General features: G+C 47.6%; 1 protein-coding gene across 1 annotated transcript in view; it reads right to left on the bottom strand.

The window, feature by feature from the left end:
• The window catches only part of LOC134990141 (ferroxidase HEPHL1-like), a 209,947-nt gene extending 196,809 nt beyond the window's left edge, over positions 1 to 13,138 (bottom strand). The window contains exons 1-3 of the mRNA XM_063950651.1: positions 12,985 to 13,138; positions 6,562 to 6,846; positions 4,683 to 4,895 (exon numbers count right to left, since the gene is read on the bottom strand). Coding sequence (XP_063806721.1) covers positions 4,683 to 4,895; positions 6,562 to 6,846; positions 12,985 to 13,138 — 652 coding nt within the window. The remainder of the gene's footprint in view (positions 1 to 4,682; positions 4,896 to 6,561; positions 6,847 to 12,984) is intronic.
• Positions 13,139 to 25,213: the final 12,075 nt, after the last annotated feature.

Raw genomic sequence — 25,213 nt, 5'->3', positions numbered from 1 at the left:
GGAGCTTTGGTATAATCCCCATGGTCCTGACGGAGTCCCCAGCATCCACTAGGACGTTAGAGAAAATAAGATTTTACTTACCGATAAATCTATTTCTCATAGTCCGTAGTGGATGCTGGGCGCCCATCCCAAGTGCGGATTGTCTGCATTACTTGTACATAGTTATTGTTACAAAAAAAAAAAAATCGGGTTATTATTGTTGTGAGCCATCTTTTTTAGAGGCTACTTCATTGTTATCATACTGTTAACTGGGTTCAAATCACAAGTTGTACGGTGTGATTGGTGTGGCTGGTATGAGTCTTACCCGGGATTCAAGATCCTTCCTTATTGTGTACGCTCGTCCGGGCACAGTACCTAACTGAGGCTTGGAGGAGGGTCATAGGGGGAGGAGCCAGTACACACCATGTGATCCTAAAAGCTTGCTTTTGTGCCCTGTCTCCTGCGGAGCCGCTATTCCCCATGGTCCTGACGGAGTCCCCAGCATCCACTACGGACTATGAGAAATAGATTTATCGGTAAGTAAAATCTTATTATTTACAGAGGTAAAACCCAGCTGGATAGTTTACTTGATCACACTGGGATCTGTGAACATAGGGGCTGATTCAGACCTAGACCCAGCCGCGTGTTCGCACGCAGCAGCCGCATCCAGGTGGTCTGTGCACATGTACCAGCTACATCCAGGAAGGATGCGGCCACAGTGTGATTGACAGTGGCGGCCGCCAGGAGGCCGTCGTCACGGCTTTTGGGGGCACCCTGAACGGGGTCAGGCCAGGACTGGCCATCACATGCAGCCACTAAGGAAAAGAAATGGCGGCAGACCATCTGACAGCGCAACCAGGCTGCACTGCCAGGGGTCAACCTTAGTTCCGATGCATCCACAATCTAAATGGGGCGGTACGGACAACAGAGGTATGTCTGGACGGTTTGTGGGGCGGGCCGCGGCGACTGCGTGACATTACACGTAGCCGCTGTGACCCAAAACATGGCGGGCAGCTATGCCGTGCAGGCAGAGGGCCACCCTTAACATGCGAGTGCTTCGCTCAGGGCCGGACTGCCCATCTGGCACGCCTCCGTGCATCTCCATGAAAATGGGGGCGTGCCATGGGTCTAAGCCCCCCTGACTCGCAGGATGCCCCTGTCGGTAGTGTCTATGCATACCCTTTCGCGGTGTGCGTGCCTCTGTCACAGGCGCGCGTGCACGCACATGCCAGGGCAGATTTCAGCCCCCAATCTGTCCATGGCTTCACTGCTGAGATATGCGTTCACATGCTATTGTAAAGGGTTGTAGTTGTGAGATTTTTTGCACAACTACAACCCCTGCTGAATCAGGGCCATAGCCTGCACCAATGATGTTCAAGGTATAGTGGGGCAAAAAAGTATTTGGACAGTCACCGATTGTGCAAGTTGACCCACTTAAAAAGATGAGAGAGGTCTGTAATTTCCATCATAGGTACACTTCAACTGTGAGAGACAGAATCTGAAAAAAAACCAACAACCAGGAAATCACATTGTATGATTTTTAAACAATTTACTTGTATATTCTTGTGGAAAATAAATATTTGGACACCTACCAAGCAGCAATATTTCTGGCTCTCACAGACCTGTTACTTCTTCTTTAAGAAGCTCTTCTATCCTCCACTCATTACCTGTATTAATGGCACCTGTTTGAACTGGTTATCTGTATAAATTAAAAGACACCTATCCACACCCTCAAACAGTCAGACTGCTACCTCTACACCATGGCCAAGACCAGAGTGCTGTCTAATGACACCAGGGACAAAATTGTAGAGCTGCACAAGGCTGGGATGAGCTATTCGACAATAGGCAAGCAGCTTGGTGAGAAGAGATCAACTATTGGCGCAATTATTAAAAAATGGAAGAAATACTGACAATCTCCCTCGACCTGAGGCTCCATGCAAGATCTCACCTCGTGGGGTATCAATGATCTTGAGAATGGTGAGGAATCAGTCCAGAACTACATGGGGGGACCTGGTCAATGACCTCAAGAAAGCTGGGACCACAGTCACAAAGGTTACCATTAGTAACACACTACGTCGTCATGGATTGAAATCCTGCAGCGCCCGAAAGGTCCCCCTGCTTAAGCCAGTACATATCCAGGCCCGTTTAAAGTTTGCCAGTGACCATCTGGATGATCCAGAGGAGGATTGGGAGAATGTAATGTGGTCAGATGAGAGCAAAATTAAACTTTTTGGTATAAACTCCACTCGCCGTGGTTGGAGGAGAAGAATGATGAATGGCATCCCAAGAACACCATACACACTGTGAAGCATGGGGGTGGAAACATCATGCTTTGGGGCTGCTTTTCTGCAAAGGGGACAGAACGACTGATCTGTATTAAGGAGAGGATGAATGGGGTCATGTATCGTGAGATTTTGGGCAAAAACGTCCTTCCCTCAGTAAGAGCATTGAAGATGGAACGTGGCTGGGTCTTCCAGCATGACAATGACCCCAAACACACCGCCCGGGCAATTAAGGAGTGGCTCCGTAAGAAGCATTTCAAGGTCCTGGAGTGGCCTAGCCAGTCTCCAGACCTCCTGCCCGGTGACAGCCCCAAAACATGACAGATCTAGAGAAGATCTGCATGGAAGTGTGGGCCAAAATACCTGCTACAGTGTGTGCAAATCTGGTCAAGAACTACAGGAAACATTTGACCTCTAATTCTCAACCGAGGTTATATTACAAAGTATTGAGTAAAACTTTTTGATTGTCTAAATATTTATTTTCCGCAAGAATATACAAATAAATGGTTTAAAAATCATAAAATGTGATTTCCTATTTTTTTTTTTTATCAGATTCTGTCTCTCACAGTTGAAGTGTACCTATGATGGAAATAACAGACTTCTCTCATCTTTTTAAGTGGGTCAACTTGCACAATCGGTGGCTGTACAAATACATTTTTGCCCCACTGTATACTGGTGAGCTTTCCCCTGCCTCTAATAATTTATTTATCATTCTGTGCAGGGGTGAATAATATCTGTTGGGACTCTGGGGCAGATGTATTAATCCTGGAGAAGTGACAAAGCAGTGATAAGTGCAAGGTGATAACGTACCAGCCTCAATATGTAAATTGACAGTTAAGAGCTGACTGGCTGGTGCGTTATCACCTTGCACTTATCACTGCTTTATCACTTCTCCAGGCTTAATACATCTGCCCCTCTGTTGCATAAGCTCAGCTATGATCCGACTATTTATTTGATAATTTTTTTTATGATATAAATTAGTGGCTCTCTCAGTCCATCTGTTGCAAATAATTTTCCCTATTAATAAATAGCTACATGCATGCACACAATATGAACTCCCCTACATGGTCCAACAGTGACTTATTATTTTGTCTAATAATGTGTCACTTTGTGGGATCCCCTTCCTTATGGTTGCAGGATAAGTTCTTACAACATCTGTAGAATTTGAGGAACAACGTAATCATTTCTCTATTACAATGTGATGTATCCCTGGGACATGGTAAAAAAAAAAAGTAGATTAAAATATTCACAAATACATATTTTGTGTTTCAGGAATGTATCAGAAAAAATAAATATTTGCGGTAAGATTTCATCCTTGGGTGAGATATTTTTCTAAACACAGCTGCCTTTCTTTTTTTTGCTGACAGTGGCTGATAAGAGAGAACAAGGGCCCTCATTCCGAGTTGTTCGCTCGCAAGCTGCTTTTAGCAGCTTTGCACACGCTAAGCCGCCGCCCACTGGCGTCACAAGGTGGGTGCGGGGGGTGCGGCCCACACCCAGGTGTCACCCGCTGAGGGGTGACACCGAAGTGCCAGCTCCTGTTCAGTGACAGGAGTTAGGTGCTGCACTGTAACATTACGTGCAGCAACCCGGCTTCTGTCACTGTGTAGGAGAAGGCAACAGAGACACTCTAGTCTCCAGGGGCAGCCCGCACTCCCCGGACCCCTGGAGTGACGAAAATGCAAGTCGGGGCGCGAAGCCACGTCCCCTCCCATGAAGCCACGCCCCCCCCAGAGGGGCACTTTCTTAGTCGCGCCCCTCACCCAAAGCCACGCCCCGTTCGCGGCATCGGCCGCACCGGGTATAAAAGAGGTGAGTGACGCCTCTGCCACCGCCTACTGGGAGTGAATCTTAGCATAGTAAAATTGCGAACGAAAGATTAGCAGAATTGCGAATAGACACTTCTTAGCAGTTTCTGAGTAGCTCCACACTTACTCTGCCACTGCGATCAGTTCAGTCAGTTTCGTTCCTGGTTTGACGTCACAAACACACCCAGTGTTCGCCCAGACACTCCTCCGTTTCTCCAGCCACTCCCGCGTTTTTCCCAGAAACGGCAGTGTTTTTTCACACACACCCATAAAACGGCCAGTTTCCGCCCAGAAACACCCACTTCCTGTCAATCACATTACGATCATCAGAACGAAGAAAAAACCTCGTAATGCCGTGAGTAAAATTCCTAACTGCATAGCAAATTTACTTGGCGCAGTCGCAGTGCGAACATTGTGCATGCGCAATTAGCAGAAAATCGCTGCGATGCGAAGAAAATTACCGAGCGAACAACTCGGAATGACCACCAATAGTTTAAACTTGTTGACAGAGTAAATACTAATAAAAAGTCAAACATCTCTAATTCTATCAAAATGTGACAACTTTAAGTAGAGTGGCCACAGTGATGCTTAAACATACAAACATATCAATTACCTTTTTTACAGGTCAGTAGTGGCCCTATCAGTCCACTTGCAATATCTCTGACTGGATCAAGATGAGAGTGGTAGATCCAGGTCAGGCAGTTGGGGTCTCCAGATGTTGGTGCATATTCCTGTTTAACAATCCAGGTGTAGGTGTAATGTCCGCCAGGAGGAACAGCGTCATCACGTTTGTTGGCCTTGCTGGTTCCATCTGGATAAAGGGCGCCTAGAATATAATATATGTTCATATCTCATTAAGGGAATAAAGTTTAATAATATATTTAAGGGAAAAAAATTAGAAGGTAAGGCAGCACTGACAGTTGCCTGGGGCTGTCCATGAAATGGGGCACATTGACATCTGCCACATAATAGCATGGCCATTAACTACTGTCTACGTAAGTCTGGTTAAAAAAGACAGATTTAAATGACAGACAAAAGTTAAGGAGCAAGCAAAGCTTCCATTTAGAAATACATAATGGGGGGAATTCAATTGTGAGCGAGATTTAGCCCAGATTTTGTACTTGTGCGGGTGGTGGTGGGGGGGGCCTGACATGCGGGGCGGACTAGCCCTGTGCTGGGCGCCCCCCCGCATGTCAGGGAAGATGATCATAGCTGTGCTAAATTTAGCACAGCTACGATCAACTCGGAATGAGGGCCACTGTCCACGCTACCAATTTTCACAGTGCAGTGATTAGGTTACTACTGCACATGCGTATGCAGCGCAATGTGCACGTGCGTCGTACGGGTACAAACAGCATCATTGCTGGGCAATGCTTCTAGCGACGAATCCATTCGCATGGGTGATCGCTAGGAGATTGACAGAAAGAGGGCATTTATGGGTGTCAACTGACCGTTTTCTGGGAGTGGTAGGGAAAACGCAGGCGTGTCCAGGCGTTTGCAGGGCGGGCGTCTGACGTCAATTCCGGGACCGGACAGGCTGAAGTGATCGCCAGGGCTGAGTAAGTTCAGACCTACTCTGAAACTGCAAAAAACTTTTTTGTCCCGCTTGGCTGCACATGCGATCGCACACTTGCAAAGCGAAAATACACTCCCCCGTGGGCGGCGACTATGCGTTTGCACGGCTGCAAAAAGTAGCTAGCGAGCGATCAACTCGGAATGAGGGCCTATATACGTGTGACAAACTTCAGCTGTCTATAATGGAGTGACAGGGTAAAACTACTTTTTAATGAAGCGCAGTAGAAGGTGAAGTTAACACTGAAAAGTACAGTATTTTATTTTCATGGTTTATATCAGGACTTTGGAATTTTGGGTTTAAAAATTGGAATAGTTTCTTGCAGAAATCACCATGTGGTTGAAAAAGTATATTCTTGGGAGTAAAAATTACATGTTACCGTTACCGACACTTAACAGCAAGAATGAATACATTTCAGATTAAGGGGCAGATTTATCAATGAGTGATATCCTTGTTATTACTCGTTACGAATGACAAATGGTGTTCCAGCCAATTAGCTCCTAATTGTCATGTGTTTGAAAAATTAGGTGCTGATTGGCTGGAGCACTAGTATTTATCATTTGTAACAACAAGTGATAACAAGAATATCACTCGTTGATAAATCTGCCACTTTATATAATTATACTGTGTTGGTCTGTGTTACATAGATTAAAGGGGGGACATTTTTGAAAGACAAATATTGTATTAACCTGGAGAAGTCATAAAGAAGTGATAAACCAGTGATAAGTGCAAGGTGATAAACGCACCAGCCAATCAGCTCCTATCTGTTCATTTACATATTGGAGCTGATTGGCTTGTGCATTTATCACCTTGCATTTATCACTGGTTTATCACTTCATTATGCCTTCTCCAGGTTAATACATCTGCCCCATTGTCTGTTTTGTGAAATAGGGAAATACAGAAAAAAAACAATATTTACCTTCTGAATCCTTTCCATAGGACACCCCATGTGGGTGCATAGTATACGGTCTGGAAGCCATATTCTTTAAGTGCACAATGATTGTATCGCCAACCTCTGCCATAATGATTGGCCCGAGAAACCCCAGCCAGGCTGGTTTACCGACCTCCTTTGTGTACTGGCCATCAGTGAATTGTTTGTAGATGGCTTTCTTATAAACGCGTCCTATTCTGTCCCTGCCATTCTCCAGGTACGTTGCTGCATCTCTGGTATAAATAAATATAATTATTTCCAAAATACAATTAACTAAATAAGCAAAAAACAAAACAAATAAATTGTTGCCAAGAAAACAATGAACATTTAAAGAATTATGGGCAAAATTTATTAAGGGGTCAATTCAATTAGATGTGATCGGGCCACTTGTCATTGCAACATACTTGCCTACTCTCCTGGAAATTGCAGGAGACTTGTTATTTTTGGGTAGTCTTGTGCGGCCCCAAAAGAATGGCCAGCTCTCCTACATTCCGCCTGCTTCCCTGTGAAACAGGCAGGATGCAGAGACAATCACAGCGCTGTACAGAGATGCTGAGCTAAATGATGCAAAGTGACCCTCCCAGCAGATCAGTGATTCGCAACACTTTACCATGTTGGGGACAGGGCCTAATGACATTAGAGGCCAGTCCTGCCCCCATAAGGGGCCTGCAGTGTCTACAGTAAATATGCATTGCAACGGCATAGAAATGGCGACGAAGGCAGCTGAAGCCATCCCCACTTTCGACCCAATCTCGCCCCGGACTTGTGGATTTTTGCAAACAAGATTTCTGAGATATCTGCGTCGGTACATCTGTAATACATCCAGGGGATACTTAAATGTTGCAGGGATTTCCTGCACAATTTGTTTAATAAATGTGCCCCATTGAATAAAGGGCCCTACACATTACCCGACTGGCCGCCGAGCTGCCCGACGGCCGATACGGACGACCCAGTGGGGAAAGGGGGTGGGGTGGGGTGGGGGTGTGACGGGGGGAGTGAAGTTTCTTCACTCCGTGACGTCACCCGGACACGTAGCCCTGCATGCTAATATGGACGATATTGTCCATATCTGTTTACTGGTATGAACAAGTCGGCAACAATGATGAACGAGCGCTGGGCCGTGCATCGTTCATCGCTGGTGCCTGCACACTGAAAGATATGAACGATATCTCGATCATTAATGAACAAGCTCGTTCATGTCTTTTAGTGTAATCGGCCAGTGTGTAGGGCCCATTAGAAGTAACTCATATAGGTGGTTATTCCGAGTTGATCGCTAGCTGAAAATGTTCGCTGCGCTGCGATTAAGTAAAAAAACAGCACTTCTGCACATGCGTATGCGGCGCAGAGCGCACGCGCGACGTACTTGCACAACGGCCGATGTATTTTTACACAAGGTCTAGCGAAGCTTTTCAGTCGCAATGGCCGCCGCATAGTGATTGACAGGAAGTGGGCGTTTCTGGGTGTCAACTGACCGTTTTCAGGGAGTGCTCAAAAAAATGCAGGCATGCCAGGAAAAATGCAGGCGTGGCTGGCCGAACGCAGTGCGTGTTTGTGACGTCAAATCCGGAACTGAACAGTCTGGAGTGATCGCAAGCGCTGAGTAGGTCTGGAGCTACTCTGAAACTGCACTTTTTTTTGTAGCCGCTCTGCGATCCTTTCGTTTCGCACTTCTGCTAAGCTAAAATACACTCCCAGAGGGCGGCGGCTTAGCGTTTGCACGACTGCTAAAAACTGCTAGCGAGCGATCAGCTCGGAATGACCCCCATAGTGATAATCATGTTCCTGTATCTTAGATTCCCAAAGTGTAACAAATAATTCCAATCATGAATGACAGTAAATTGTGTTCTAATTTCCTTTTAATAACATATTAAACATGCTCCTATTTATATGTTTGCCGAAAATATACTAATATATTATTTTCATTATTGTTCTCAATGCATAGTTCTCTACATATCTGTGTGTTAGACTGTTAAATTACAAAATCTGACTTGTATAGCATTAATACAGCTTATTCTTTATCATGGAGTATCTGGGGGGTCATTCTGACCTGAACGCACGCTAGGTTTTTTCGCTGCAATGCGATCAAGTCAAAATTTGGCAAAACTGCGCATGCGTATGCACCGCAATGCACAGGCGTGTCGTACGGGTACAAAGCGGATCGTTGCTGAGCGATGGATTTAACGAAGAATCCATTTGCACAGCTGATCACAAGGAGACTGACAGGAAGAAGGCGTTTGTGGGTGGCAACTGACCGTTTTCTCGGAGTGTTTGGAAAAACGTCTGACGTCAATTCCGGGCCTGGACATGCTGTAGTGATCTCAGCGGCTGAGTAAATTCTAGGCAACTCAGAAACTGCACAAAACTTTTTTGTACCGCTCATATGCAAAAGCGTTCGCACACTTGCAAAGCTAACATACACTTCCCCCATAGGTGGTGACTATCTGATCGCAGCGCTGCAAAAAGTAGCTAACGAGTGATCGACTTGGAATGACCTCCTCTGTGCACAAAACTGCCAATTAGGAGTTAAATGCCCCCTTTCTCCACTCTATGTACCGATTACTATTAAGGTAAACACATGTTTGTTCTGAATTTACCAAAACAGTTCCTGGGGACTTCTATACTGTGCATACACAAATCACCGGGAAAATGGCCGCCACGTTATTTTCTCTGTGATTTCTGTCTGCAGTGCCAACTGACACGTAAATCCAGAGAGGTAAATATACTAATATGGGTGCAGGGTGTGCAGTAAGGCAGTAAGGGCCCTGCACTCATTATAGGTAAGCCATTGCGACCAACCCATTAGTACATAGTTAGAATACAAAGAGTGAAATCTATCAAGCGGCTGTTTCACAAAATACCAGAGAGAGCTGGATGTGAGAGGCGAGCTTGCTGATATCCAGGCTCGGACTGGCCCACAGGGGTACAGGGGAAACCACCAGTAGGCCCCACTGCCTGGGGGGCCACCTCCTCTAGGGATCAGGTTCTAGACTGTGCCCTTGAATAAAATATTATACATATGTTACCTTATACTATACAGGAGTATGATGTATTCTCTTTAGTACATTGCTGTCATTAATCTGGCACATTATCATCAGTGCCGTTTTTAGCGGCGGGCGAGCAGTGCAACCGCACGGGGCGCCCGCCGCGGCACTTTGTGTGTCCTTATCTCCTCTCCTCCCACTTCCCGAGCGCACCTGCTCAGGGGACAGGAGTTTCGCGGAATGACGCGTTTGCGTCGTGACGTCACGACGCAAATGCGTCATTCCGCGAAGCCCTGCCCCCCGAGCAGGAGCGCTCGGGAAGAGGGAGGAGAGGAGATAAGTCTGGAAGGAGGAGGCATCCGGCGCGAGGGACGTGAGGCGGCCGCACCCGAAGAGCGGGAAGATGTAAGTATTATCTCTATCTCTCTCTCTCCCCCTTCCTTCCCCCCTACTTGACACCTGCCTGCGTACTGTGTAAAATGCGGATACCTGCCTGCCGCACTGTGTAAAATGGGGACACCTGCCTGCCGCACTGTGTAAAATGGGGATACCTGCCTGCCGCACTGTGTAAAATGGGGATATCTACCTGCTGCACTGTGTAAAATGAAGACACCTGCCTGCCGTACTGTGTAAAATGGGGGCACGTGCCTGCCGCGCTGTGTAAAATGGGGATACCTGCCTGCCGCACTGTGTAAAATGGGGACACCTGCCTGCCGCACTGTGTAAAATGGGGATACCTGTCTGCGTACTGTGTAAAATGGGGGCACCTGCCTGCCGCGCTTTGTAAAATGGGGGCACCTGCCTGCGTACTGTGTAAAATGGGGATATCTGCCTACCGTGCTGTGTAAAATGGGGATACCTGCCTGCCGCACTGTGTAAAATGGGGATATCTGCCTGCCGCACTGTGTAAAATGGGTACACCTGCCTGCCGTACTGGGTAAAATGGGGATACCTGCCTGCCGTACTGTGTAAAATAGGGACACCTGCCTGTCGCACTGTGTAAATTGGGCACACCTGCCTGCCGTACTGTGTAAGATGGGGATACCTGCCTGCCGCGCTGTGTAAAACGAGGATACCTGCCTGCCGCGCTGTGTAAAATGGGGACACCTGCCTGCTGTAATGTGTAAAATGGGGACTTTTTTTATTTAAATTTATTTCCCCATGTGGTGGGCGTGATGATATCAGACGAGGCCACAACCAACTTTAATGAGACCACGCCCATTTTAATCAGGCCACGCACCCTTGTCGGGAGCATGCATGCTTTTTATTTTTATAGCTATATGGGGGAAGGGGGCACACAATTTTTTTTTTATAGCAATGGGGGGGGGGGGGGCGCATTTTAAAATCTCGCACTGGGAGCCAAATTGTCTAGAAACAGCCCTGATTATCATGCATGCACTAGCGTTAATTACAATATAAATTATCAAGGAGTCCAGACCAGGTACTCTATAATAGTTAGCCAAACCTCTGTGGTGGCTGGCAACACCCCCTTTGGAGGCTGGCCACACCTCTAATCATGGGCCCCTACCACTGCATACCCCCGGTGGGCCCTTAATGCTCCAGTCCGACACTGCTGATATCGCATGCTGAGTGAGCTATATATACATTCCGCATACTTGCTGACATTTAGAATCTTCTCCCTGGGAGGAGCCCGGAGAGGAAGCACTGCTAGCCACTTTGGGGGCAGGGCCCTCACGACATTAAGCCCTACCCCCAGCATGCGAAAATGCTGCGATTCGAATGTCTTGACCAGTGCTATCCTTGGTAAATAAACACCATTATGTCTAACGAGAACATTACCATCCAAGCCACGTGAGTGGAAAAGGTCACCGAAAGCTACACAAGTCACCAGAATGTTCTCATTTGTATACAGGTCACAATCAGGTTGCAGATTTAGGGGTGAGTGCGCCCCTAGGCACAACAGTAACAGCCCCCACACCCCCTCCCTGCATAATTTTTTTTTTTTTATTGATTGGTTAAGAGACCTCATTTGATGATAGCCAATTTAATAGAATAATTAAAAAAGCCACTAACTATGATTTTCTTTTTTATTATATATTCATATTTACTAAATAGGATAGCTTATAGGGGAAATATGTGCATGTCCAGCCCATTTACACTCCATTCAAGATGACATATGGTTTAGTACAGTGGAAATATTTTGCAGTTACTGGTACTTTTTGGGCTGTCAGTACCAGCACAATCATCAAGTGTAGCCCCCAAACAAGTGCCACCCCTAGGCACGTGCCTAATGGGAAATTTGCTACTGGTCACAATAATGCTCTTTGTATTGTATACTACCAGAATTCTCACTGTATTGTATACAGTATATACTACTAGAATGCTCTTTACACTGTAGATCTGTGTCTCTAGAATGTCCCTTGTATTGTAAAACTGTTACTAGAATCAGTGCCGTAACTAGGTGTGTGCGGAGGGGGCAACGCACACAGCGCAGATGTACTGAGGATAGAACCGGCCACGTTGTGATCTGTGTATGTTTCTGCTGCAATGTAAAGTATAATAGCACCTTCCCAATCTCTATCTGATCCCCAGGGCCTCTCACCCCCTGGGTCCCTCTCCTGCTCCCGGCCTGCTGCTACAGAGATATGCGTGCTAGAAGCTCCAGTGTCTCATTCCGAAACCGCTGGTATAGTGCACGCTGCCGATGCCACCCTGTGCTCCCCGCCAGCTACGCCCCGTACTCTGGCACCACTCTAGCCGGCCCGCAGTCCTGGATTCCACCGCCCCCGCTGTCATCCTGTACATGTCCCGTGGCCGCACGGCAGCTTCACTGGTGGCTCCTCCTCGCACCTCAAATGCCGCGGAAGCCGGCTGCAGCACCTGCTCTGCCTCCACCACACAGGCCACAGCTGTGAGCCTGCGACTATGAGAGCACCAAGCTGCAGGTCGGTCACACACTGAAATGTGGGTTATTTTAGATTGCAGTTTTTTTTCCTGTGGTGCTCCCCCTCTCAGTCCCTTTCTTTCCCCCACCCCCATCTCTCTCCCCACCTCACTCACTACCCCCAACATCTCACTCACTTCCCCATGTCTCACTTTCCCACGTCTCTTTCTCTCCCCCACATCTCATTCTCGCTCTCCCCCATATCTTGTCATCTTGTCGCTCACTTTTCCCCACATCTCGCTATCCCACGTGTGTCGTCTCTCTCGCTCTCCCCCGCGTGTAGTCTCTCTCGCTCTCCCCCACGTCTCGCTCTCCCCCACATCTCGCCTCTCTCGCTCTCCCCTGCATATTTTCTCTCGCTCTCCCCTGCATGTTTTCTCTCGCTCTCCCCCACGTCTCGCTCTCCCCCATATCTCGCCTCTCTCGCTCTCCCCCGCATATTTTCTCTCGCTCTCCCCTGCATATTTTCTCTCGCTCTCCCCTGCATGTTTTCTCTCGCTCTCCCTCGCGTCTTGTCTCTCTCACTCTCCCCGCGTCTCGTCTCTCTCGCTCTCCCCCACGTCTCTTCTCTCGCTCTTCCCCGCATCTCTTCTCTCTCGCTCTCCCCGTGTCTCGTCTCTCGCTCTCCCCCCACGTCTCGTCTCTTGCTGTCTTCCCCATGCATCTCTTTCTCCTCCATGTCTCATCTCTCGTTCATTCCCTCACGTCTTGTTTCTCACTGTCTTCCCTTGAATTGTTATTATTTTGTGACCATGCCCCTCCCCCACAAAGCCATTCCCCTAGATTTTTGGCACGTGCTTGCGATGCCACTGGCCCTGTTTTATATATAGGGGATTGGGGGGGCATTGAGGGGGCGCCGATGCTGTTTCTTGCACACAGCGCAAAACTGTTTAGTTACGGCACTGACTAGAATGCTTCCTATATTATCTATCAGACACTTGAATGCTTACTGTATTGTATAGAGATTAGAGATGTGCACCGGACATTTTTCGGGTTTTGTGTTTTGGTTTTGGATTCGGTTCCGCGGCCATGTTTTTGATTCGGGCGCGTTTTGGCAAAACCTCCCTGAAAATTTTTTGTCGGATTCGGGTGTGTATTGGATTCGGGTGTTTTTTTTTACAAAAAACCCTCAAAAACATCTTAAATCACAGAATTTGGGGGTCATTTTGATCCCATAGTATTATTAACCTCAATAACCATAATTTCCACTCATTTCCAGTCTATTCTGAACACCTCACAATATTATTTTTATTCCTAAAATTTGCCCCGAGGTCGCCGGATGACTAAGCTAAGCGACCCAAGTGGCCGACACAAACACCTGGCCCATCTAGGAGTGGCACTGCAGTGTCAGACAGGATGGCAGATTTAAAAAATAGTCCCCAAACAGCACATGATGCAAAGAAAATAAGAATTTACTTACCGATAATTCTATTTCTCGGAGTCCGTAGTGGATGCTGGGGTTCCTGAAAGGACCATGGGGAATAGCGGCTCCGCAGGAGACAGGGCACAAAAAGTAAAGCTTTAGGATCAGGTGGTGTGCACTGGCTCCTCCCCCTATGACCCTCCTCCAAGCCTCAGTTAGGATACTGTGCCCGGACGAGCGTACACAATAAGGAAGGATTTATGAATCCCGGGTAAGACTCATACCAGCCACACCAATCACACTGTACAACCTGTGATCTGAACCCAGTTAACAGTATGATAACAGCGGAGCCTCTGAAAGATGGCTCACAACAATAATAACCCGATTTTTGTAACTATGTACAAGTATTGCAGATAATCCGCACTTGGGATGGGCGCCCAGCATCCACTACGGACTCCGAGAAATAGAATTATCGGTAAGTAAATTCTTATTTTCTCTATCGTCCTAGTGGATGCTGGGGTTCCTGAAAGGACCATGGGGATTATACCAAAGCTCCCAAACGGGCGGGAGAGTGCGGATGACTCTGCAGCACCGAATGAGAGAACTCCAGGTCCTCCTTAGCCAGGTTATCAAATTTGTAGGATTTTACAAACGTGTTTGCCCCTGACTAAATAGCCGCTCGGCAAAGTTGTAAAGCCGAGACCCCTCGGGCAGCCGCCCAAGATGAGCCCACCTTCCTTGTGGAATGGGCATTTACATATTTTGGCTGTGGCAGGCCTGCCACAGAATGTGCAAGCTGAATTGTATTACACATCCAACTAGCAAAAGTCTGCTTAGAAGCAAGAGCACCCAGTTTGTTGGGTGCATACAGGATAACAGCAAGTCAGTTTTCCTGACTCCAGCCGTCCTGGAACCTATATTTTCAGGGCCCTGACCACATCTAGCAACTTGGAGTCCTCCAAGTCCCTAGTAGGCGCAAGACACCACAATAAGCTGGTTCAGGTGAAACACTGACTCCACCTTAGGGAGAGAACTGGGGACGAGTCCGCAGCTCTGCCCTGTCCGAATGGACAAACAGATATGGGCTTTTTTGAGAAAAAAACCACCAATTTGACACTCGCCTGGTCCAGGCCAGGTCCAAGAGCATGTTCACTTTTCATGTGAGATGCTTCAAATCCACAGATTTGACTGGTTTTAAACCAATGTGTTTTGAGGAATCCCAGAACTACGTTGAGATCCCACAGTGCCACTGGAGGCACAAAAGGGGGTTGTATATGCAATACTCCCTTGACAAACTTCTGGACTTCAGGAACTGAAGCCAATTCTTTCTGGAAGAAAAATCGACAGGGCCGAAATTTGAACCTTAATGGACCCCAATTTGAGGCCCATAGACACTCCTGTTTGCAGGAAATGCAGGAATCGACCGAGTTGAAATTTCTTCGTGGGGCCTTCCTGGCCTCACACCACGCAACATATTTTCGCCACATGTGGTGATAATGTTGTGCGGTCACCTCCTTTCTGGCTTTGACCAGGGTAGGAATGACCTCTTCCTGAATGCCTTTTCCCTTAGGATCCGGCGTTCCACCGCCATGCCGTCAAACGCAGCTGCGGTAAGTCTTGGAACAGACATGGTACTTGCTGAAACAAGTCCCTTCTTAGCGGCAGAGGCCATAAGTCCTCTGTGAGCATCTCTTGAAGTTCCGGGTACCAAGTCCTTCTTGGCCAATCCGGAGCCATGAGTATAGTTCTTACTCCTCTACGTCTTATAATTCTCAGTACCTTAGGTATGAAAAGCAGAGGATGGAACACATACACCGACTGGTACACCCACGGTGTTACCAGAACGTCCACAGCTATTGCCTGAGGGTCTCTTAACCTGGCGCAATACCTGTCCCGTTTTTTGTTCAGACGGGACGCCATCATGTCCACCTTTGGTAATTCCCAACGGTTTACAATCATGTGGAAAACTTCCCCATGAAGTTCCCACTCTGCCGGGTGGAGGTATTGCCTACTGAGGAAGTCTGCTTCCCAGTTTCCATTCCCGGAATGAAACACTGCTGACAGTGCTATCACATGATTTTCCGCCCAGCGAAAAGTCCTTGCAGTTTTTGCCACTGCCCTCCTGCTTCTTGTGCCGCCCTGTCTATTTACGTGGGCGACTGCCGTGATGTTTTATCCCACTGGATCAATACCGGCTGACCTTGAAGCAGAGGTCTTGCTAAGCTTAGAGCATTATAAATTTACCCTTAGCTATATTTATGTGGAGAAAAGTCTCCAGACTTGATCACACTCCCTGGAAATTTTTTCCTTGTGTGACTGCTCCCCAGCCTCTCGGGCTGGCCTCCGTGGTCACCAACATCCAAAACTGAATGCCGAATCTGCGGCCCTCTAGAAGATGAGCACTCTGTAACCACCACAGGAGAGACACCCTTGTCCTTGGATATAGGGTTATCCGCTGATGCATCTGAAGATGCGATCCGGACCATTTGTCCAGCAGATCCCACTGAAAAGTTCTTGCATGAAATCTGCCGACTGGAATTGCTTCGAAGGAAGTCACCATTTTTTTTACCATGGCCCTTGTGCAATGATGCACTGATTTTAGGAGGTTCCTGACTAGCTCGGATAACTCCCTGGCTTTCTCTTCCGGGAGAAACACCTTTTTCTGGACTGTGTCCAGAATCATCCCTAAGCACAGGAGACTTGTTGTCGGGATCAGCTGCGATTTTGGAATATTTAGAATCCACCCCTGCTGTTGTAACAGTATCCGAGATAGTGCTACTCCGACCTCCAACTGTTCCCTGGACTTTGCCCTTATCAGGAGATCGTCCAAGTAAGGGATAATTAAGACGCCTTTTCTTCGAAGAAGAACCATCATTTCGGCCATTACCTTGGTAAAGACCCGGGGTGCCGTGGACAATCCAAACGGCAGCGTCTGAAACTGATAGTGACAGTTCTGTACCACGAACCTGAGGTACCCTTAGTGATAAGGGCAAATTTGGGACATGGAGGTAAGCATCCCTGATGTCTCGGGACACCATATAGTCCCCTTCTTCCCGGTTCGTTATCACTGCTCTGAGTGACTCCATCTTGATTTGAACCTTTGTAAGTGTTCAATTTTTTTTAGATTTAGAATAGGTCTCACCTAGCCTTCTGGCTTCAGTACCACAATATAGTGTGGAATAATACCCCTTTTCTTGTTGTAGGAGGGGTAATTTAATTATCACCTGCTGGGAATACAGCTCGTGAATTGTTTCCCATACTGCCTCCTTGTCGGAGGGAGACCTTGGTAAAGCAGACTTCAGGAGCCTGCGCAGGGGAAACGTCTCGACATTCCAATCTGTACCCCTGGGATACTACTTGTAGGATCCAGGGGTCCTGTACGGTCTCAGCGTCATGCTGAGAGCTTGTCAGAAGCGGTGGAACGCTTCTGTTCCTGGGAATGGGCTGCCTGCTGCAGTCTTCTTCCCTTTCCTCTATCCCTGGGCAGATATGACTCTTATAGGGACGAAAGGACTGAAGCTGAAAAGACGGTGTCTTTTTCTGCAGAGATGTGACTTAGGGTAAAAAACGGTGGATTTTCCAGCAGTTGCCGTGGCCACCAGGTCCGATGGACCGACCCCAAATAACTCCTCTTCCTTTATACGGCAATACACCTTTGTGCCGTTTGGAATCTGCATCACCTGACCACTGTCGTGTCCATAAACATCTTCTGGCAGATATGGACATCGCACTTACTCTTGATGCCAGAGTGCAAATATCCCTCTGTGCATCTCGCATATATAGAAATGCATCCTTTAAATGCTCTATAGTCAATAAAATACTGTCCCTGTCAAGGGTATCAATATTTTTAGTCAGGGAATCCGACCAAGCCACCCCAGCTCTGCACATCCAGGCTGAGGCGATCGCTGGTCGCAGTATAACACCAGTATGTGTGTATATACTTTTTATGATATTTTCCAGCCTCCTGTCAGCTGGCTCCTTGAGGACGGCCCTATCTATAGACGGTACCGCCACTTGTTCTGATAAGCGTGTGAGCGCCTTATCCACCCTAAGGGGTGTTTCCCAACGCGCCCTAACTTCTGGCGGGAAAGGGTATACCGCCCATATTTTCTATCGGGGGGAACCCACGCATCATCACACACTTCATTTAATTTATCTGATTCAGGAAAAACTACGGTAGTTTTTTCACATCCCACATAATACCCTCTTTTGTGGTACTTGTAGTATCAGAAATATGTAACACCTCCTTCATTGCCCTTAACGTGTGGCCCTAATAAGGAATACGTTTGTTTATTCACCGTCGACACTGGATTCAGTGTCCCTGTCTGTGTCTGTGTCGACCGACTAAAGTAAACGGGCGTTTTAAAACCCCTGACGGTGTTTTTGAGACGTCTGGACCGGTACTAATTGTTTGTCGGCCGTCTCATGTCGTCAACCGACCTTGCCGCGTGTTGACATTATCACGTAATTCCCTAAATAAGCCATCCATTCCGGTGTCGACTCCCTAGAGAGTGACATCACCATTACAGGCAATTGTTCCGCCTCCTCACCAACATCGTCCTCATACATGTCGACACACACGTACCGACACACAGCACACACACAGGGAATGCTCTGATAGAGGACAGGACCTACTAGCCCTTTGGAGAGACAGAGGGAGAGTTTGCCAGCACACACCAAAAACGCTATAATTATATAGGGACAACCTTATATAAGTGTTTTCCCTTATAGCATCTTTTTTATATATTTCTAACGCCAAATTAGTGCCCCCCCTCTCTGTTTTAACCCTGTTTCTGTAGTGCAGTGCAGGGGAGAGCCTGGGAGCCTTCCCTCCAGCCTTTCTGTGAGGGAAAATGGCGCTGTGTGCTGAGGAGATAGGCCCCGCCCCTTTTTCGGCGGCCTCGTCTCCCGCTCTTAACGGATTCTGGCAGGGGTTAAATATCTCCATATAGCCCCCGGAGGCTATATGTGAGGTATTTTTAGCCAAAAATAGGTTTTCATTGCCTCCCAGGGCGCCCCCCTTCCAGCGCCCTGCACCCTCAGTGACTGCCGTGTGAAGTGTGCTGAGAGGAAATGGCGCACAGCTGCAGTGCTGTGCGCTACCTTAAGAAGACTGAGGAGTCTTCATGCCGCCGATTCTGGACCTTCTTCTTGTTTCAGCATCTGCAAGGGGGCCGGCGGCGAGGCTCCGGTGACCATCCAGGCTGTACCTGTGATCGTCCCTCTGGAGCTAATGTCCAGTAGCCAAAGAAGCCAATCCATCCTGCACGCAGGTGAGTTCACTTCTTCTCCCCTAAGTCCCTCGTTGCAGTGATCCTGTTGCCAGCAGGACTCACTGTAAAATAAAAAACCTAAGCTAAACTTTTCTAAGCAGCTCTTTAGGAGAGCCACCTAGATTGCACCCTTCTCGGCCGGGCACAAAAATCTAACTGAGGCTTGGAGGAGGGTCATAGGGGGAGGAGCCAGTGCACACCACCTGATCCTAAAGCTTTACTTTTTGTGCCCTGTCTCCTGCGGAGCCGCTATTCCCCATGGTCCTTTCAGGAACCCCAGCATCCACTAGGACGATAGAGAAAAAAAGAGGTGCACCAAGGTCGCTGGATGGTTAAGCTAAGCGACCCAAGTGGCCGACACAAACAACTGGCCCATCTAGGAGTGGCACTGCAGTGTCAGATAGGATGGCAGATTTAAAAAATAGTCCCCAAACAGCACATGATGCAAAGAAAAAAAGAGGTGCACCAAAGTCGCTGGATGGTTAAGCTAAGCGACCCAAGTGGCCGACACAAACAACTGGCCCATCTAGGAGTGGCACTGCAGTGTCAGACAGGATGGCACTTCAAAATATAGTCCCCAAACAGCACATGATGCAAAGATAAATTAAAGAAAAAAAGAGGTGCAAGATGGAATTGTCCTTGGGCCGTCCCTCCCACTCTTATGTTGTATAAACAGGACATGCACACTTTAACAAACCCATCATTTCAGCGACAGGGTCTGCCACACGACTGTGACTGAAATGACTGGTTGGTTTGGGCCCCCACCAAAAAAGAAGCAATCAATCTCTCCTTGCACAAACTGGCTCTACAGAGGCAAGATGTCCACCTCCTCCTCATCGTCCGATTCCTCACCCCTTTCACTGTGTACATCCCCCTCCTCACAGATTATTAATTCGTCCCCACTGGAATCCACCATCTCAGGTCCCTGTGTACTTTCTGGAGGCAATTGCTGGTGAATGTCTCCCCGGAGGAATTGATTATAATTCATTTTGATGAACATCATCTTCTCCACATTTTCTGGAAGTAACCTTGTACGCCGATTGCTGACAAGGTGAGTGGCTGCACTAAACACTCTTTCGGAGTACACAGTGTCTACTTGAATGCGGTCACTCATATAATCGTCCACCATTCTTTCAATGGTGACAGAATCATATGCAGTGACAGTAGACGACATGTCAGTAATCGTTGGCAGGTCCTTCAGTCCGGACCAGATGTCAGCACTCGCTCCAGACTGCCCTGCATCACCGCCAGCGGGTGGGCTCGGAATTCTTAGCCTTTTCCTCGCATCCCCAGTTGCGGGAGAATGTGAAGGAGGAGCTGTTGACTGGTCACGTTCCGTTTGACTTGACAATTTTCTCACCAGCAGGTCTTTGAACCTCTGCAGACTTGTGTCTGCCGGAAAGAGAGATCCAACGTAGGTTTTAAATCTAGGATCGAGCACGGTGGCCAAAATGTAGTGCTCTGATTTCAACAGATTGACCACCCGTGAATCCTGGTTAAGCGAATTAAGGGCTCCATCCACAAGTCCCACATGCCTAGCGGAATCGCTCTGTTTTAGCTCCTCCTTCAATCTCTCCAGCTTCTTCTGCAAAAGCCTGATGAGTGGAATGACCTGACTCAGGCTGGCAGTGTCTGAACTGACTTCACGTGTGGCAAGTTCAAAGGGTTGCAGAACCTTGCACATCGTTGAAATCATTCTCCACTGCACTTGAGTAAGGTGCATTCCCCCTCCATGCCTATATCGTAGGTAGCTGTATAGGCTTGAATGGCCTTTTGCTGCTCCTCCATCCTCTGAAGCATATAGAGGGTTGAATTCCACCTCGTTACCACCTCTTGCTTCAGATGATGGCGGGGCAGGTTCAGGAGTGTTTGCTGGTGCTCTAGTCTTCGGCACGCGGTGGCTGAATGCCGAAAGTGGCCCGCAATTCTTCGGGCCACCGACAGCATCTCTTGCATGCCCCTGTCGTTTTTTAAATAATTCTGCACCACCAAATTCAATGTATGTGCAAAACATGGGACGTGCTGGAATTTGCCCACATGTAATGCACGCACAATATTGGTGGCATTGTCCAATGTCGCAAATCCCCAGGAGAGTCCAATTGGGGTAAGCCATTCTGCGATGATGTTCCTCAGTTTCCGTAAGAGGTTGTCAGCTGTGTGCCTCTTATGGAAAGCAGTGATACAAAGCGTAGCCTGCCTAGGAATGAGTTGGCGTTTGCGAGATGCTGCTACTGGTGCCGCCGCTGCTGTTCTTGCTGCGGGAGGCAATACATCTACCCAGTGGGCTGTCACAGTCATATAGTCCTTAGTCTGCCCTGTTCCACTTGTCCACATGTCCGTGGTTAAGTGGACATTGGGTACAACTGCATTTTTTAGGACACTGGTGACTCTTTTTCTGAGGTCTGTGTACATTCTCGGTATCGCCTGCCTAGAGAAATGGAACCTAGATGGTATTTGGTACCGGGGACACAGTACCTCAAGCAAATCTCTAGTGTCCTGTGAATTAACGGTGGATACCGGAAACACGTTTAACACCACCCAGGCTGCCAAGGCCTGAGTTATCCACTTTGCAGCAGGATGACTGCTGTGATATTTCATCTTCCTCGCAAAGGACTGTTGGACAGTCAATTGCTTACTGGAAGTAGTACAAGTGGTCTTCCGACTTCCCCTCTGGGATGACGATCGACTCCCAGCAGCAACAACAGCAGCGCCAGCAGCAGTAGGCGTTACACTCAAGGATGCATCGGCGGAATCCCAGGCAGGAGAGGACTCGTCAGACTTGACAGTGACATGGCCTGCAGGACTATTGGCTTTCCTGGGTAAGGAGGAAATTGACACTGAGGGAGTTGGTGGTGTGGTTTGCAGGAGCTTGGTTACAAGAGGAAGGGATTTAGTTGGCAGTGGACTGCTTCCGCTGTCACCCAAAGTTTTTGAACTTGTCAATGACTTCTGATGAATGCGCTCCAGGTGACGTATAAGGGAGGATGTTCCTAGGTGGTTAACGTCCTTACCCCTACTTATTACAGCTTGACAAAGGCAACACACAGCTTGACACCAGTTGTCCGCATTTCTGTTGAAATAATTCCACACCGAAGAGGTGATTTTTTTTGTAATTTGACCAGGCATGTCAATGTCCATATTCGTCCCACGGACAACAGGTGTCTCCCCGGGTGCCTGACTTAAACAAACCACCTCACCATCAGAATCCTCCTTGTCAATTTCCTCCTCAGCTCCAGCAACACCCATATCCTCATCCTGGTGTACTTCAACAGTGACATCTTCAATTTGACTATCAGGAACTGGACTGCGGGTGCTCCTTCCAGCATTTGCAGGGGGTGTGCAAATGGTGGAAGGCGCCACCTCTTCCCGTCCAGTTTTGGGAAGGTCAGGCATCGCAACCAACACAATTGGACTCTCCTTGGGGATTTGTGATTTAGAAGAACGCACAGTTCTTTGTTGTGCTTTTGCCAGCTTAAGTCATTTCATTTTTCTAGCGAGAGGATGAGTGCTTCCATCCTCATGTGAATCTGAACCACTAGCCATGAACATAGGCCAGGGTCTCAGCCGTTCCTTGCCACTCCGTGTCGTAAATGGCATATTGGCAAGTTTACGCTTCTCCTCAGACGCTTTTAATTTAGATTTTTGGGTCATTTTACTGAACTTTTGTTTTTTGGATTTTACATGCTCTCTACTATGACATTGGGCATCGGCCTTGGCAGACGACGTTGATGGCATTTCATCATCTCGGACATGACTAGTGGCAGCAGCTTCAGCACGAGGTGGAAGTGGATCTTGATCTTTCCCTATTTTACCCTCCACATTTTTGTTCTCCTTTTTTTAATGTGTGGAATTATATGCCAGTAATATATCAATAGCAATGGCCTACTGTACCGCACACTTGCCCACTCTCCCGGAAAGGCCGGGAGGCTCCCGAAATTAGGGTGGTACTCCCGGTTCCCCGGGGAAGGGGGAAAGTCTCCCGCATCACGCTTGCCCCCCCCCCCCCCCCCCGCCGCACCACGCTCTCCTCCCGCTGCTCCCCACGCCCCCCACCACTTTCAGCCCGTTAAACAGAAAAAGGGGCGGGGCGATGATGCGATCGCGCTAATTCGCGTCATCGTAGCCCCGCCCCCTGTCCTGCAATACCAATATTGTGGACATTACAGAGCAGGGGCGTGGCTATGATTATGCAAACTCATCACTACGCCCCCGTACCGCCTCCTCCACGCCCCCTCTTGTGTGACCTGGCTGCTCCCTCCCGGAGGGAGCAGCCACAAAGTAGGTTAGTATGCTGTACCGTACTGCTATATATTATATACTGGTGGTCAGCAAAATTATGCACTGTCCTACTATATATACTGCACACAACAACTAAAATGCACCACAGGTATGGATGGATAGTATACTTGACGACACAGAGGTAGGTAGAGCAGTGGACTACTGTACCGTACTGCTATATATTATATACTGGTGGTCAGCAAAATTCCTCACTGTTCTCCTACTACTGCGCAAAACTTAAATGCACCACAGGTATGGATGGATAGTATACTTGACGACACAGAGGTAGGTAGAGCAGTGGACTACTGTACCGTACTGCTATATATTATATACTGGTGGTCAGCAAAATTCTGCACTGTCCTCCTACTACTGCGCGAAACTTAAATGCACCACAGGTATGGATGGATTGTATACTTGATGACACAGAGGTAGGTAGAGCAGTGGACTACTGTACCGTACTGCTATATATTATATACTGGTGGTCAGCAAAATTATGCACTGTCCTCCTACTACTGCGCAAAACTTAAATGCACCACAGGTATGGATGGATAGTATACTTGACAACACAGAGGTAGGTAGAGCAGTGTACTACTGTACCATACTGCTATATATTATATACTGGTGGTCAGCAAAATTCTGCACTGTCCTCCTACTACTGCGCAAAACTTATATGCACCACAGGTATGGATGGACAGTATACTTGACGACACAGAGGTAAGTAGAGCAGTGGACTACTGTACCGTACTGCTATATATTATATACTGGTGGTCAGCAAAATTCTGCACTGTCCTCCTACTACTGCGCAAAACTTAAATGCACCACAGGTATGGATGGATTGTATACTTGATGACACAGAGGTAGGTAGAGCAGTGAACTACTGTACCGTACTGCTATATATTATATACTGGTGGTCAGCAAAATTATGCACTGTCCTCCTACTACTGCGCAAAACTTAAATGCACCACAGGTATGGATGGATAGTATACTTGACGACACAGAGGTAGGTAGAGCAGTGGACTACTGTACCGTACTGCTATATATTATATACTGGTGGTCAGCAAAATTCTGCACTGTCCTCCTACTACTGCGCAAAACTTAAATGCACCACAGGTATGGATGGATAGTATACTTGACGACACAGAGGTAGGTAGAGCAGTGGACTACTGTACCGTACTGCTATATATTATATACTGGTGGACAGCAAAATTATGCACTGTCCTCCTACTACTGCGCAAAACTTAAATGCACCACAGGTATGGATGGATAGTATACTTGATGACACAGAGGTAGGTAGAGCAGTGGACTACTGTACCGTACTGCTATATATTATATACTGGTGGACAGCAAAATTATGCACTGTCCTCCTACTACTGCGCAAAACTTAAATGCAACACAGGTATGGATGGATAGTATACTTGATGACACAGAGGTAGGTAGAGCAGTGGACTACTGTACCGTATTGCTATATATTATATACTGGTGGTCAGCAAAATTATGCACTGTCCTCCTACTATATATACTGCGCACAACAACTAAAATGCACCACAGGTATCGATGGATAGTATACTTGACGACACAGAGGTAGGTAGAGCAGTGGACTACTGTACCGTACTGATATAATACTGGTGGTCACTGGTCAGCAAAATTCTGCACTGTCCTCCTACTATATACTACAATGCAGCACAGATATGGAGCGTTTTTCAGGCAGAGAAGGTAGATATTTTCAGCACACTGAGCACAGATATTTGCAAGCACACTGAGCACAGATATTTGCAGCACACTGAGCACAGATATTTGTAGCACACTGAGCACAGATATTTGTAGCACACTGAACACAACT

The sequence above is a fragment of the Pseudophryne corroboree genome, chromosome 2 (genome assembly GCF_028390025.1).
Source record: "Pseudophryne corroboree isolate aPseCor3 chromosome 2, aPseCor3.hap2, whole genome shotgun sequence".
Lineage (NCBI taxonomy): Eukaryota > Metazoa > Chordata > Amphibia > Anura > Myobatrachidae > Pseudophryne > Pseudophryne corroboree.
The sequence above is the reverse complement of the archived record's forward strand: the minus strand, read 5'-3'. Positions and strand labels throughout refer to the sequence as shown.